The following is a 16,291-nucleotide window of genomic DNA, read 5'->3' as shown; positions in this document are numbered from 1 at the left end:
GATATGTTGAGACTTCCTCTTCTGGAAAACACTACAGTCTAAACACTCTGGACCGACTGACTGTATAGTCAATGGACAGGTTTAATGCTATGACATATAAGTCTAATATCTGCAGCCATAAACGCATTTGTTTGACGTGAGCGGTGTTTTCGCATGTCATGTGATTGAATGAACAGAAAATTATCACAGTAAGTACACAATGGCTGTAACTGAAAATATATGTATTTTTCGAGCATTTATAAACATGTTTGTAGCTATTCCTATTTTAGCGATATCAAGGCTCCCGGGTGTATAATCGCAAATCTTAAAAAGGGAAACGATATCGAGGGCTATTGATCGTTAAGTTGCTATGAAACTGCTTATTTATCTTCTTATGTTTGATTTGTTTGTGCACCATTTAAATAATGTGTGGCGCAGAAAGCCCACTCAATTAGTTGTGTGTGACAACACTTACTCACTTCCTTATTTAAGTGGTTTCCCTTCCTGTAAGATAAGTGTATTCTATTAATAGGGATGTACATGTGTTAACATCTGCAGGCTCGGATTGAAGTATGGGTTTATCAGTGGCTCTTAACCTCATCGCTGTGTCTGGGTGTGTATTGCTGCTGTGTGGCTCATCGTGGGGAATCAATGCCTCAGTCCCTCTGGTGATATGGCACGGCATGGGTGAGACACACTACATCACATCCGCTCCTGATCAAATAAAATAAGGTCTGAGTCATTGAAAAATGTGAATCATTAGGGTAATATACATATACGTCACTTCACAAAAAGGCTTTTGCGTATACAGTGGCTTTAGCAACAAAAAACTGACACTAACGTTTTGAAATGCATCATCTTGCAGTTTTTTATCTTGCACTCACACGCACTAACCATTTTTTAAAAAGAAATTAATAGTTTTATTTAACAAAGATGCACTGAATTAATCAAAAGTGATAATATATATATAATTATTTGACATTTCATTTGTACTCCACATTACTCCCCATTATTAATAAACAATTCCATAAAATAAAAGGCTCCTCATTTTTTTTCATTTAATCCAACATTTTGCCAGTAGGGTTTATCGTGATCTTCCGCAGTACACAACTGATGATTGAAAACTGCTTATTATTTATAATTATACTGTATCTCTAATAAACACCTTGTAGTGCCATGAGCTATGGAAAAGGCACCATTTTTGTGAAATTATCTAGAAACATGTTAGAAACACATACTAATTGACCTACTGAGTTTGCCATAAAGATAATTAGACAATTGCTAATTATCACTCATTTATTCATCTTTTTGCAGGAGACAGTTGTTGCAATCCCCTGAGCATGGGTGCAATAAAGAAGATGGTGGAAGAGGAAGTCCCAGGAATATATGTGCTTTCCCTGATGATCGGCAAGTCTGTTGTGCAGGTAAAGCAGCTCCACATCCTCCATTTTTCTCATTCATGTTGTTGTTTCAAATAAAAAGGTCTGATTCAGTTTTTTACATTTCTTTATTTTTTACAGGACACTGAAAATAGCTTCTTCATGGATGTTAATGAGCAGGTGTCTTTTGTATGTGATCAGCTGGCTCAGGACCCTAAATTGAAGGGAGGCTACAATGCAATGGGCTTCTCCCAGGGGTCACAGTTTCTGTGAGTGGTTATTTATTCAGACCAATCCATGCAAGGGATTATCAAAAGTTTAATCATGTCGTTTTACCTTTCTATCTTGTTTAATTTTTCGTAAGGCGAGGGGTGGTACAGCGTTGTCCAGATCCCCCAATGAAGAACCTCATCTCAGTTGGTGGACAGCATCAGGGTACTATGACAGATGTGCTCTGCTCACACTGTGATTGATTTACTTCCTGAAAACAGCAGTACATTTGTTCCTAAAAGTGGTTAGCAGTTCACAAGAACACTGTGGCTCGCCGCTCAACAACCCTGTTTTGATTTCACAAGTCATATTGGCTCAGGAAATAAAACCATTTTGAATTACTGAGTAAAAATAAACTTACTTGGAATATTCGGAGGTTATAACATTTGCAGTCACAATCTATTATAGCATGTAAAATTATATGTACACTACCATTTGGTAAGATTCTGTAAATTTTTTAAAATGTTTTTTAATGGTAATCACATTAACTAATACATACTAATAAGATGTAATCACTAAATAAAATGATTATATTTATGTTTTATTTATGCTTTATTTACCTAAATCTTGAGTAACTAAACCCACATGATTCAAACATATCTTTTTTTAACATGCATTGTTTGCTTGTTTGTCAGACATGTGATTCTCTCTTCCTCTTTTTTTGTAAATCACAGGAGTATTTGGTCTTCCACGATGCCCTGGTGAAAGCTCTCATATCTGTGACTGGATTCGCAAGATGCTAAACTCAGGAGCCTACACCGATACAGTTCAAAAACAGTGCGTGCAAGGCTGCTTTAGGCTTCTCAGCAGGCCATTTCATGATTTCAGAAACACAATGATGGTTAATATGAACATTCGGTAGTCAAACAAATTGATTGTCATTTTATATTAGCTTGGTGCAGGCACAATACTGGCACGATCCCCTCAATGATGACTTGTATAAAAAGCACAGCCTCTTCCTTGCTGACATCAATCAGGAGCGGGTAAGTCTCAGGATAAGGGATAATTTATTATTAAAAATATTTATATTTGTGCATGTGGTGTAAATGAATGTTATTTCTGTCAGGTGGTGAATGAGACCTACAAGAAGAATCTCATGTCTCTGAATAAGTTTGTCATGGTTAAGTTCCTGCAGGACACTATGGTAGATCCTGTGGATTCTGAGGTACATTAACAGTATGGAATCTCTCTTTTATTGAAATAGAAGAGGAATGAACTATTACTGAATCAATTGTCTTCATCAGTGGTTTGGCTTCTATAAACCTGGTCAAGCTAAAGAGCTGGAAACACTGCAGGAAAGTGCTATATATACAGAGGTAAACTGAAGCTTGTTGGCTTTTTCCTCTTGTTTATTATCCACATTTAACCAACCAACCTACAGAAAGAGTGTATTTGTTTAATGGTATTTTCTTTTTAAATACTTAATTTTGCTATAGAGTTTTCAATTAAACCTTGCTCTATATTATATGCCCTATATTTATTTTGTTTGGTCAGGATCGCCTGGGTTTGGCAGAGATGGATTCAGCAGGGAAACTTGTGTTCCTCGCCACTGATGGAGATCACCTGCAGTTCACCAGAGAGTGGTTTAATGACAATTTACTTCCCTACCTACACTAAATACAGTAACAGGCTTATTCCTAAAGAGGGAGTTTACCCACACACACACACAGTCCAGTGTCTGCTGACTTTAGCATGCTCCTAACTAGTGCCTCTGAGTCTTATACATTATATATGTCTTATATAGAAATGAAGCCAGTCTTGCTTGTTTTATTGCACTGATCTGATTTTTATTTGACTTATTTAATTAGAAAAAAAATAATTCCTTATTGTTTAACTTGAAATTTTAATTTGTTCTAATTGTGAACTATTTTGTCACAGTTAATTTTTCTCACAGAATAAAACTTTGAATCTTTCAAACCCTGTGGCCTATGTGGCATTTATTTATGAATAAAGAATGTACCATTATACTAATTATTTAGAGACTAATGTTAAAATTAGGGCTGTCAATTTAATCCGTTATCTTAATTAATTAGCTATGAAATAATAATAATGCAATTAAAATATGAAGGTGAAAGTGACGTGACATACAGCCAAGTATGGTGACCTAGACTCAGAATTCATGCTCCGCATTTAACCCATCCAAAGTGCACACACACAGCAGTGAACACACACACACACACACCGTGAACACACACCCAGAGCAATGGGCAGCCATTTATGCTGCGGCGCCCGGGGAGCAGCTGGGGGTTCAGTGCCTTGCTCAAGGGCACCTCAGTCGTGGTGTTGCCGGCCCAAGACTCGAACCCACAACCTTAGGGTTAGGAATCAAACTTTCTAACCATCAGGCCACAACTTCCCTATTTTTAACACACCTGCCTCAGACCTGTACATCATGTTACATTTTGACTGTTGACAAGCATGATGCAGGGCATCAACTCACTGCGTGATGTAGTCCATAAATGCAGTTCCCTTTCGAACGGTCTATCCCGTTGCATTGCTGACGCTTATGGGGAAACTCCTATTTACTCTGATACTGAAGCGTGATTTGTACATATGTAGCTGCACGAACCAATAGCACTTCAACCCACCAAAAAGGGTGGAGCTGAACTGCTGAACTGGGTGGGTTGAACTGTTCCCGAACAGTGTTGTAGATACATCTTAACCACTGATTTCTAGTTGTGTCCTTTTTTGGAAGGCCAAACAAAGTAGTTTAGCTTTCACAACGAAACACACAGCGTCTCCACGACATGGTGCCGGTGGCAACAGAGAGAATAAAAGTTGTGCTTTCTTTCTTTGCGTGAACATTTTGGTGGCGTTATGCAAATCTTCCCACATCGTGATGTAGACATGTGGGGGCGTGTTAGAATGAGCCATTTTAGGTAGGAGTGGTTGACTCTTAACTTTTATAAAGAATATCTCTTTGGATTTGAGACATTAGTCTTTGCAACTTTACAGATTTTTTTCTTTATGCACCAAGAGCTTGTAACACTCCAAAGAGAAAGGAGAAACTGAAATCGCATCATATGACCCCTTTAACGTTTTTTGGCTAAAGGTTGCTTAGTTTACAGGCTTGCCTTCTAGTGGCTTTGGTTTGATGTTCGGCTGACCAATCAGTAGAAAGGGACGTTTTATTCCCGTTCACATCGAATATTCAGGCTTTTTTTTTTCACCCCTGAACGAAAAACGTAAATTCAACCTGAGGTGTTTTTCATTTTCTTTCTCTTTTTTTTCTTTTTTTGAAAAAATGAAAAAGGAGCTCTTTTCTCATTTCTTCTTTCAATATTTAATCAACAAACGAATGATACATGGATTAATTTACCGCCACCTAATGACAGTTAATTTCTATTTAGAGTATCAAAATAAATAAAAGCGATACAAATCTGTATGACTTTCTTTTGTGATTTTGAGGTTTGGGTCTTGAAGATTTTTAAAAGTCTCTTATGCTATCCAAGGCTGAATTTATTTGATCAAAAACATACTTTAAAATTTTTCTTTACCATCATTTTTCAATAATGAAATGCATCTTTGCATAATAATAATAATAATAATAATAATAATAAATATATATATAAAGCATTGAAAAGATGTGTCTTATAAATGCTCATTCTGGGGACCATTATTTGTTTTAATAATGTTCCACACCACATCACCTTTCTGAAAATACTAAGCCATAAAATGCAAGAAACTTGACTCTTGCAACAAAATATATCTGACAATTATATTTAATAAAAGCACAAAGACTCAGAAAAAAATTATTGAAACAGTTTTAATGATGTTTGTTCTCCAGTACTCCAAATAAAGAAGAAGAAAAAAGACAAACGATACATAAGAAATTCCATACTCATGGCCTCAATTTTATGGAAAGTAAAGATTAAGAGGTTGGAATTAAAGTCTGAACTAGTTAAAGAATGTGATGAGAGCAAGAGGTGGACACAGGTCATATAAAACCAGTATCTGTACAGCAGATAGTCATCAGATATCAGACATGGATAGTACCATGAGCATTACAACGTTACACTGTGTCCTTCTCTGCCTCCTCTCCAAAAACACTCAAGACATCAAAACGCTTTCCACACCTTTCCATCATGAACCATGGAATGTTCATTTATTAATATTACAGGGAATGTCCATGTGGTCTGGAGTACAATATGCAATAAAGAGGGAAATGAGAATTCCTAAAGCAACTAGTTTTTTTAAACATTGTTTCAGTGTCATGATTGGAAATATAACTGTGATCGTGCAAGTCTCCAATCCGTCCTCTATGATTTGACACAAATCTTCAATCTAATTATCCCTAGGAAAAAATCTTTTTTTAATAAAGTTACAGTAAATGTCTGCATTGGTGGTCTGAAGAGGGACATTTGTGTGCTTCAGATCTGAATTGCATATGTCAAAGAGAAAACGCAATGACCCCCACCCCACCAAAAACTGCCACCTGACCAGAAAATACAAAAAAAAAAAATAATAATAATAATATTGACAACAAAAATACAAAATATGATAAAATGACTTGCTTCCTCATTTTGGCCATTCATTTTTTGCTTAGTATGGCTGCAAGAGAACAAAACAAAATATACCAAAATATCTTAACTGTTGGCAATCAATTTCAAGTCCTAATGTTTTAAATCAATGGAATAGAAGAGAATGGAGCCCTGCCACTGACTGAGCAAGTGCTTGTGGTAAGCAAGCAGTCATGTCACTATCTGAAGGAAGATTGCCGCTGTGATTGGCTGATAGGAGAGTGGACCTGGGTGACATTCCATTCTATTTTGTAGTTTAAGCTCGTTGGTCAGTCAGGTAGGACACTGCAATGGGGGTGGTCTCACACAAGCAGCTCGTTTATCCTGCAATTTCAGTTGCTGTGGTGACCAGCTTGCTACCATCCCATACGGTTTTGAACTGTTCAGGGACTGGGATCTCAGTCTGGAATTAAATAGAAATGGAAAAGCAATTACTCACTCTTATTCTTACAAATCTTCAAAATCGTAGACGAATGACTCCATTACTTACATATTCTCCATCTTTGTTGGGCACCAGTACGTTCATTTCGGAGCTCTTAGCGCTGACGATTTCACATGACAGAGAGTCCTTGCTCAGGTACACATGGCAGCCATCTGTCTTGTTGATGGAGATGGTTGGCACCTTACCCATAACCTGAAAAGAAACAGAAGAACAATCACTCAAAAGGTACAGATGCACAGAATAATGAGGAAGAAAAAGTGGCAATATCAAGATATCTGGGCGTTTACATGAATTCAATTTAAGACCCTTAATTAAAAGTCTTATTTTCAAGAAAACAATGTATGTTTCACTGTATGAAAGGTGACTTTTCATAAAAATATTATGCCTCATTACCTGACCAAATGTGATTAGACCACTGATGTTAATAACTCAAAAACATGAATTTGTAATAAATGAGTTCAGAAAAGAATACAATTTATTAACATGTATTATGTTAATACACATTAATAAACAGCAATATTTACCTAAACACATACTAAAATGTTGAAAAGTCAAAAGCATTTACACAAATAATTTCATTTACATACATTTTAAAAAAGAATTTTTAAATTACATTTTTTTTTTTTAAATTTTGAATACTTTTTATTTTTACTTATTTTCTTTTACTTTTTATTTCTATGAAAGCTTGTTTCCGCCACAGGATAAAAAAAACAACAAGAGTAATTTCGCCCTTTTATCTCACAATTCAGAATTTTTTTCTTACAATTCTGAGGTTATATCTCACACAAGTAGCAATTAACTTTTTATTCAGTGGTGGAATAAAAAAAAAAAAATTAAAAAAAAAAGTATAAAACAGTGTAAAAAATGTGTACAAATTGAGATGGTAATTCAGAAATCAGAGAAAAAAAACTCAGAACTGTGAGATGTAAACTATTCTTCTCAAATTTCTGATTTTACATTTTACATGATTTTTCCCCCCAAAATTTTTGAGTTCACACCTAGCAATTCTGAGGGGAAAAAAGGCTAAATTGTTAGATAAAGTCTGATTAACTGTTTTTTTTTTTTTTTTTTTTTTTCAGCAGTGGAAACAAGCTTCCATACACTTCAGGATCAAATTTCAAATTCAGGAAAGAAATCTAAATGTGCATATACATCGCATTCATATACATTTATAATGAGAAGAGTACATAGCACAAGTATACACACCTGGACCTTAACATCTTTGCAGTTGATCACCTCAACAATACCCACAACATCGTCAAAGACGAGACCCAATTTCTTACAGTTATCTGAAAAGAAAACAAGAAAACAGCAAACTAAGGTCTAAACTTTCTACCTATATAAAAACAGTGCACACTGGAGGAACTAGTGGTAGTGCATACATACCCAGAGTAATGGAGTTGATCTTCCCCTTCACCTGTACAGTGCTGTTGTTGCACTTAAAGGCATAAACCACCTGCTTTAGTTCTGTGTCACTGATCACAAGGCCATGGGCACCCTCCTGATTTTCCTGTTGGGGAAAAAGCCAAAAAGAGGATCAGCATAAGTTGTTCAATTAACTGGCCAAACAGCTTCATGTCTTCACAAGGATTCCCAAAACTCCACTTTCTATTCTAGTTTATGTCATGAAAGTTCTTAACTATAACATCACATCTTTACTTAGTATCTTTTTTATCAGCATGTATAAACGGATGGAAAATACCTTTCAAAATGTTATTTCCCAAAATAATTTCAGCTGCATAGACAGACTATAAAAGGCATACGGACTCACTCACCACTTTCCACTTCTTGCCGTCCAGCTCCAGCACTGGGGGCAGAGTGCGGGCTGGGCTGGCTGCTGCTGTGGGCCGAGCAGCGAAGGGTTTGGGCCCAGAAAGTAAAGGACCTCCTTGGGCTTTGAGAGTAGGATTCTTGTGGGTCTTCTGGTCATCAGGCACATGCTTCAGTCCTAAAATGAGTTAAAAGACAGGACAAGTCTTCAATAAATTCCTGTGCCAGAGAATACAAATACTGATAAAATATAAACCCTTTATTTTGCATTACAATTATTATTATTATTATTATTATTATTATTACTACTGTTATTTATTGTTCTTTTTGGTTTTAATCTTCATTTGTTGGATTTTTTTCCTCTGAGTGCAGCCTTCTGAATGAAACAACTGAAAGCTGGAAAAACAAGGGCCATTAGGCTTTGTGTTTCTATTAATCACTTAGATTGTGTGTTGACTGTTCTTTTTATTACCGTGATTGTAAGGGTAGGGATGGGAATAGTATACTGGGTACTTGTTAGTGACTTCACTGTGAGAATTATTGTAATTATTAGATTTTTTTTAAAACCGTAAAATATTTTTATTTAGCTAAAACTGAAACAAACTATATGTATATAAAAAAAAAGTTACTTGAAATAAGACTTTAACTGAAAAAAACAAAAAAAAAAACTAAAAAAAAAAAATATAAAAAAAACTACTTTAAAATATTAAAAACAATAGTATCGCAGTGATATTAAAAGAACACTTCTATAATGGTTATTTAATAATAATAATAATAATAAATGACAAATGAGACAACCTACAGTCTCATGGAGGTCCATAAGTGAAGGCAGTAACTGTGCCCTATTTTATCATGAAGGCTGCATTGACCTTTGTAAATATATGCACACACACACTGACACACACACAGACACACACACACACACACACTGATGCTCCCATTGCAGTGCATGAAGTGAAACAATCTGCATCATTTCCAATCAGTCAAAAGGACTGTTTAATGTTTTAGCAATGAACCTTTCATCATTCAAAAAGCAATAAAATTGCCACTAAATGTTTTGTGCACTGTAGGCTCTACTGGACACATTTTGAACCTATTTTCCCAAACAACGTCATATCTGTTTGTAGCACTACATCAGGGACCCATTTAATACCTTTAGTAATATCAGCTCCCTTGTTGAGGGAGGCGAAGAGAGCATTGCGACTGGTTGCTCCAGAGTCTCCACCTGATGATTTGTCCAAATCCATGGGGGGTGGAGGAGGACCTGGGGGAGGTGGGGCTGGTGCTCCTCCACTCGGGGCACCTCCAGAAGCAACTGGACCCTGTGTAACCAAAATGTTTAAATATTAGGGAAATTTGTTTTCAGAAACATTTGGGACAAACTGAACACACACGAATGTGACTTACAGTCTTGCTCCAGCTCAGTCCAGTGGTGTGGTGCTGCTTGATGTAGGCCTGCAGCTCCGTCCAAATGGACACATAGGCATTGACCCACTCCACATGCATCTTATCTCTAAAAATAAGACAATAAGGCAGATGGGAAACTGAGCAACATGCCATTTTGCTGGTGTACAGACAAGTTGCTTCACATCACAGACAGACACATACTTTTCCTTGTAATCCTTGAGCACACGGTTCGTGTAAAACATGGCAGCGTCCTGCATATCCTTCACATAGGGACCTGGCTTTGGTGCCTAACACATTTAGAAAAAAAAAAAGATAATATTATGTTTTATTAATATTAAGAAATTAACAAACATTCTAAATACGCACTGATTATGGCTTTTGTTTCTTGTGCATTGTAATTTGGTACATGCTGTGGGATTTAAAAGTCTGATGAGAAAATTTTAGGAACATTTACACACCAAATTTGTTGGCCTAATGACGAAATGGTCAAAATGTTACTTTTAGTTTTCATAAGGTCTGGTGCTTTAAAATCAGTATACAGACATCCATTCAGGTTTTTTTTTTTTAAGGTTACTTGTCTGAGATTACTTGTGCTTCTGTTTCTAGCTGATTAATATACATTTGGTGTGTTAGTTATATAACTTAATTATATAATTATTTTTTCCGTTACAAATGATATTAACTTGCATGAAACAATTAGTGAACTATTTAAGTTAATTTAAAATTTAGTGTCGCAAATTTTCTTGTATTCAATTTGTGACTTCTTATTTATTTTACATCATGAGGAAATAAACAGGTTAGAGAACACTTCCCAAGTGTTATAAAGTCCCATAATTGATTTAACCTCCAATAGAAACAACTCAACTACAAAAACTGCAACACACAGTGCTGACAGTCCCAGACTCCACCCTCCGCCTTACCATGGCAACCCAGCCGAGGGCGGGAACACTCTCACTGACAGCAGAGAGGTGGTTGAAGAGAGGTGAAGAGCGGTTCTTCTCACGGAACGCTTGCACCTCCTGGATTACTTTAGACACGGGGGCCAGCAGAGAGGTCAGGACAGACTATATAACAGAGACAAAGAGAAACAGACTAATGAGATGAGACAATTATACAAAAATAATGAATGACACTATAGTCAAAGTTACACTACCTTTCAAAACTCTGAAAGAGTTTTTTTCAAAACTCTGAAATTCATTTTTTTTTCTCGCAATGATGAATTCAATTGAGCAAAAGTGACAGTTAAGACATTTATAATGTTACAAAATTTGTAATTAATTGCTGTTCTTTCAAACTTTCTATTCAACCCCCCCCCCCACACACACACACAAAAAGTATTCATATTTCCACTAAAATATTAAGCAGCAACTGATCATAAGAAATGTTTCTTAAGCAGCAAATCAGCATATTAGAATAATTTCAGAAGGACCATGTGACACTGAAGATTGTAATAACGGCTGCTGAAAATTCAGCTTTGCTGTCACAGGAATAAATGATATCTATTTTTTAAATATATTAAAATAGAAAAATTTTTAATTGTAAAACATTTCACAATATTACTGTTTTAATGTATTTTTGATAAACAAAATGTAGCCTTGTTGTGCATAAGAAACTTTCATTAATAAAATCATACCAACTAGGGATAAAACGATACCATTTTTTCAGAACCGATCCGATACCGAAAATTCTGAGTATCTGCCGATACTGATTCAATCCGATACCAGCGCAGTTTTTTTTTTTTTTTTTAAATCAATATAGAATTTGTATACTTCTGTGTTGACCTGATCGTCACTCTTTTGTGTGTTAAACACAATCTACTACATAGAGACAACTTCATTTTAATGAAAAATAACAACTCAAAAAATATATAATCATAATCCATGACACAAATACTATTATAAACTAGGTTAGTGGATAATTCACAAGCAGAAGATACTTTAGAAAAATCATGGGTGCACAATACATTTTTAAAATCTAGTGAAATATTTTATTTACAAATAAAATCGAATAAGTCTAAAATCTTTTTGGTGCTTTATAATGTTTTTGTGCCTTTCGTAGGGCTCAACAATAACACTGAATTGTATACGCACAATATCGGATTTGGATCGCTCTCGTCTGACTGATACTCAATCCGCAGAAAATGCCAGTATCGGAGCCGATACCGATCCTGGGTATCGGATCGATGCATCCCTAATACCAACACCAAAATTTTGAATGGTACTGCAGTAGCAAGTTTTATTTTAACACCCAACATAATATGCTGCAGGGATACTTACATCAGAAGGTTTCTGAGAGCTGGAGGCAGTGACCAGAAGCTGTCTTTGACAGGTAAAAGCCTGCTTCATCAACTCAGCCTATCACACAAAACAAAGGAAACGACACATTGACTGGAGTCACATTTATCAATGTGTGCCAGTATTCAGGAACTGCTATTATGACAGCGCTGCATTACGCACATGCTTCTGGACATCACCCCCTATCTTCTGACTGAGAGCAGTGTACTGAGCCACAGGGCCAGAGAGCAATTTGTCGTAGGCTTCAACATACACTGAAACCACTGAAGAGAAGAAAAACAAGAGCAGAATTACACCATGTCCCAACCAGACACAATACAACATTTGCAGCAACAAGCAGTCAATCTGTGAACATGCCCCAATGGCAGTTTCACTATGAGCTTACTTAGACCTGTAAATTACTATCTTAAAAACCACTCAGAACTCCTCTGCCAAAAGAAATCTCACTCATAATTATGATATTCTTGTCTCTTTCATTGTAAGTCTATGAGCTTTTTAGCCAATGTCTTTGTTCAAATGGTTAGCAATAGTACATGCATCTTCAACAAGCTGCATGATTTGAGAAGAGATGATTTTTTAATACCTCCAGATGCAGCAGCAGGGCCGCCTCCACCCCCAGAACTGGACATGGCCTCCAGACGGCCCACAGCCACCTCCAGGCGCTGCACTAGACCCACCAGCTCTGCCATGCCTGATCGGCGAGAAAGAGAGAGAGAGAGAGAGGGACACCTCAATGATTACAGAAACAAGAAGGTTATACAGAAATCACTGTAATCAGATGTGATAAAAAAAATTAAACATACCCACAGATACATTTGTATAAGATTAATATTATACATTTACAAAATAGACGTATACTCAAAATAGACAATTTTAAAGGGTATTACTGTATTCTGACTTCCATAAATTTACTTAATCTACAACTCATTTATGGTAAATTCAGGGACAAGAGCAGAAGTGTGCATAAAAAGTCAACAGAAAGAAAACATGGATGCACAATGTGCAGAGTCTGGAGAGGATGCAGGACGTGCCATAACATGTTGTCCCACAAAAATGCTACAGGGAGAAAACAAAAATCTGCAATTGAGGGGGGAAAAATGTGCCAAACCTCTAAATATACAAAAAGGAGGAATGTAGAATTGTTTGCCTGCTCTGGGCAGCTTTCAAAGGGCAAGTCCCTCTTTTGCTGCCCCTTCACATGCGCACACACTAAATAGGTAACATTACGTAACAGAAACCTGATATGTGAATCTGGCTCACTGACTCACTCCTCCCTTCACCTGAATGCTCTTCTGGGAAATGTACAAGTATCCATATGAGCACATAATCACCTGCCCTTAATGAGAGCTTGCACCAATTACTGGGGGGGAAATCCCACTTATATGTAACTCCTAGAGGAAACACACATTTCCCAAGACTGCATTATAACTACAGCAGAAAACTATTAACAGTGAAGTTCATGATGGATACATTAATTGCACTAGTATTGAGAAAATGTGAAAGATTGAGGAAGCTAGTTAACAATACTGTTATAAAAATAATACCAGATTCCTCTGTGACCACAAACAGCTGTAGCTGTTTTTTTTTTTAAATGTTCAGGCAATTGGAATGAACAAAACATTTGATCACACAGGACTAAAATCACAGAAGCACATTCACCTTTGAGGAAACAAAAACACATGAGCAAATGAAACAGATGATTTGCAGAATTTCAACTTTTGCCAAATATAATAAAGTTAGCAATTATTGCAAACCGCAATGAGAAGATAGGAGTCAAGCTAGATTCAAATTTCTCCTCTCCCTTTTTTTTCACATTGTAAGAAAATATTCACATTCAAATTAGAGTAGTCAAATTGTCTTGCCTCTGGTAAAAATTTCAGAACAGTTCCTAATGTCCTCTTCCTAAAAAACAGACTGAGTATCAATTGTTGAAGAAACCTAGGAAGACCTAGGAAGAAAATGAGATGATCTAAACTTCTTATCTTTTGGGTTTGAAATTAACTTTTTCACCCACCAGCCAATAAGGCTACTAAATGTTTTAAGTTTCCAGCCAAGCCATTCAGAACTTCTACTAGCCAAAATGAAAATAAAATAAACAAACCAGATTATCAAAATCACTGCTAAGATTGGAGGCTCCAGGTTGGAGGACATAACTTATTAATCATAACCTAAACTGGCTAGTGAGTTGATGTGTTACCCACCATGGCTGATTTTCACCCACATTTAGTGTGCAACTGGGTGTTTATTTCAAACCCAGCTTATAATAGTTAAGACACACTAAAGGCAATATTTGCTGTGCTTCAGTATAGAAGCACTGCATTACACCTGCTCTAAATTCTGTAGGTAACACCCGATAGATAAACATATCAAAATAAGATAAAGAAAACTACAGCACATTCAGAAGTAACACTGGAACGTCAAACATAAGGGTGCAAGTTGTGCTTCTGGACATAAAAACGGGTCATTTATGCTTCAGGACTAGTAAAACTAGGCCATAGAGCTTCCATTCTCGGCATAGTGCAAGAAGAGATGTGCCACATTCATCAAACATACAAGACACTACCAATAGTCCACTGGCTTTCATGACAAGCAATTAAGCCATTAACAGGATTTCAATAGGATACGAGGCAAGAGGCAAGCCAGTAGATTTGATGTGATGTGATTTGACTAAATCAGGCCAGCCGGGAAACACAGTCGCGCGTTCAGTCAGACAATACAGAGCGATTGTTTATAGAAAATAACATGAATACGGAAACAATGTAGCAATCGCGACGAGCTTGCGTTCACTTTATGCCCGCCTCACTTCCTTCATTTGCGCTGTAGCGATTTTCAGTATTCGTTTGAGTCGGATCATTTCAGTGAATCACTTGAACCGATTCACAAGACTGGGAATGGGATTACCAATTTATTAATTAAACTGAATCGGTCAAAACTGTTTTCGAGTAAACAACTCAAAAACTAAAACCGAGAATAATGAATGAGCTGTAAAACGGTGATCAAGAATGTGAATGGATGCAGCTAAATAGCCTACCAGTAATTCTACAAATAAACTTCACTGTTACTGGAAATGTTTACGACTTGCTTGCACGAGAGTTTTATAATCACGCATGCGAAATGCGAGTTCTTTTTAATAAAAAAACTTTATTAAAACACGTGATGACGTATTGACGCAAAAGAATCGCAGAATGTTTGATTCGGTTCTTTGAAACAAACTCGAAAGAACCGATTCGCAGAAGCGAGTCAGACTTCGCATCACTAGGCGCTGCTGAGCTCTGCAAGATCAGGAACTTTTCCAACCGACGCATAACATTGCTGTTATGAAATCTACATACATGCACTTGTATGATGAAACTCGTTTTATTCATACGGCTTAATGCCACTGTGAGAATTTATTGCTTTTGTCAATATTATGCGCGAGCGATGCCTGTTTCAGCGGTTATGATCTGCGCTGTGTCTTGAAAAGATTTCGCCGGCAAGTCGCTTAACACCGATATCTAACAATACAGGCAATGCATTCGGCCTTTTCCCCTTACCGTCACGTCTGAGAAATGTTACACTGGTCCTAGCTGTAGTCTTTGATGGTGAATGGGTGTGTTACGGGCTCCTCGTCTGCGTTCTCTTCCTGTATGAGCGTGTTGAGGTTCCCAGCTGTCACCGCGCGCCGTTTCCGCCCAAACTCCACCAACTGCTCCACTTCCTTATAAGGACAAAGGAGAGAGAGAACGAATGTGTGATAAAGTGATGAAAAAGAGTGAAGCAGGAACAGGAAGACTCAAGACTGAGTACGAAAATGTATTTGCTTATTATTATTATTATGAGTCCAGTCAATGTAGGCGATTAGATGTAATGTTCATAAAACGAATTCCCCTTAGTCTACCATGTGATAAGAAATGACACAATTATGTAATAATTATGTTTTATTTCCTGTTCACTTGAAGTCTTGGGCAACAATATTTTTAGAGCCGGAGGGGAAGATAAATCTGGGATTCAGATCCTTGTTGGCCAAACAGGAAGTGTGGATGCCACGATTTTGATCTGTCCAAACAGTGCATGGAATAACAAGTGCATGCTTTCACTGACTAGCAATAAATGGGCAGTTTTTTTTGGCATTAGTTGGTCATTGTGCTTTAAACCAGGGCATTTCCAACGCTAATTTTCCAAACTTTAGCACATTTTTTTAAAGTAACTTTATTTTACAGTGCCCTTGTTATGCATGGTACATTTACTTTA

The 16,291-nt window shown here is 36.7% G+C and overlaps 2 protein-coding genes across 2 annotated transcripts; one reads left to right on the top strand and one right to left on the bottom strand.

Annotated features, from left to right (window-relative positions):
* The first annotated feature begins 20 nt into the window (after window positions 1-20).
* Window positions 21-3,545, top strand: LOC109067532 (palmitoyl-protein thioesterase 1-like). Its single transcript, XM_019084455.2, has 10 exons — window positions 21-188; window positions 538-666; window positions 1,294-1,403; window positions 1,500-1,627; window positions 1,723-1,793; window positions 2,303-2,405; window positions 2,521-2,611; window positions 2,695-2,793; window positions 2,873-2,944; window positions 3,123-3,545. The coding sequence occupies exons 2-10, from the start codon at window positions 552-554 to the stop codon at window positions 3,243-3,245; spliced, it is 912 nt and encodes a 303-aa protein (XP_018940000.1). The 5' UTR covers window positions 21-188; window positions 538-551; the 3' UTR covers window positions 3,246-3,545.
* Window positions 3,546-5,376: 1,831 nt separating this feature from the next.
* On the bottom strand, window positions 5,377-15,750 carry LOC109067533 (adenylyl cyclase-associated protein 1-like). The gene is made up of 13 exons (XM_019084456.2): window positions 15,595-15,750; window positions 12,645-12,752; window positions 12,224-12,324; window positions 12,044-12,121; window positions 10,688-10,831; window positions 9,969-10,054; window positions 9,768-9,873; window positions 9,514-9,682; window positions 8,366-8,538; window positions 7,977-8,100; window positions 7,797-7,879; window positions 6,639-6,782; window positions 5,377-6,551 (listed from the first exon to the last, which is right to left on the bottom strand). Exons 2-13 carry the CDS (start codon window positions 12,748-12,750, stop codon window positions 6,468-6,470), a joined length of 1,398 nt encoding a protein of 465 aa, XP_018940001.2. The 5' UTR covers window positions 12,751-12,752; window positions 15,595-15,750; the 3' UTR covers window positions 5,377-6,467.
* Window positions 15,751-16,291: the final 541 nt, after the last annotated feature.

The sequence above is a fragment of the Cyprinus carpio genome, chromosome A19 (genome assembly GCF_018340385.1).
Source record: "Cyprinus carpio isolate SPL01 chromosome A19, ASM1834038v1, whole genome shotgun sequence".
In the NCBI taxonomy this organism is placed as follows: domain Eukaryota; kingdom Metazoa; phylum Chordata; class Actinopteri; order Cypriniformes; family Cyprinidae; genus Cyprinus; species Cyprinus carpio.
The sequence above is the reverse complement of the archived record's forward strand: the minus strand, read 5'-3'. Positions and strand labels throughout refer to the sequence as shown.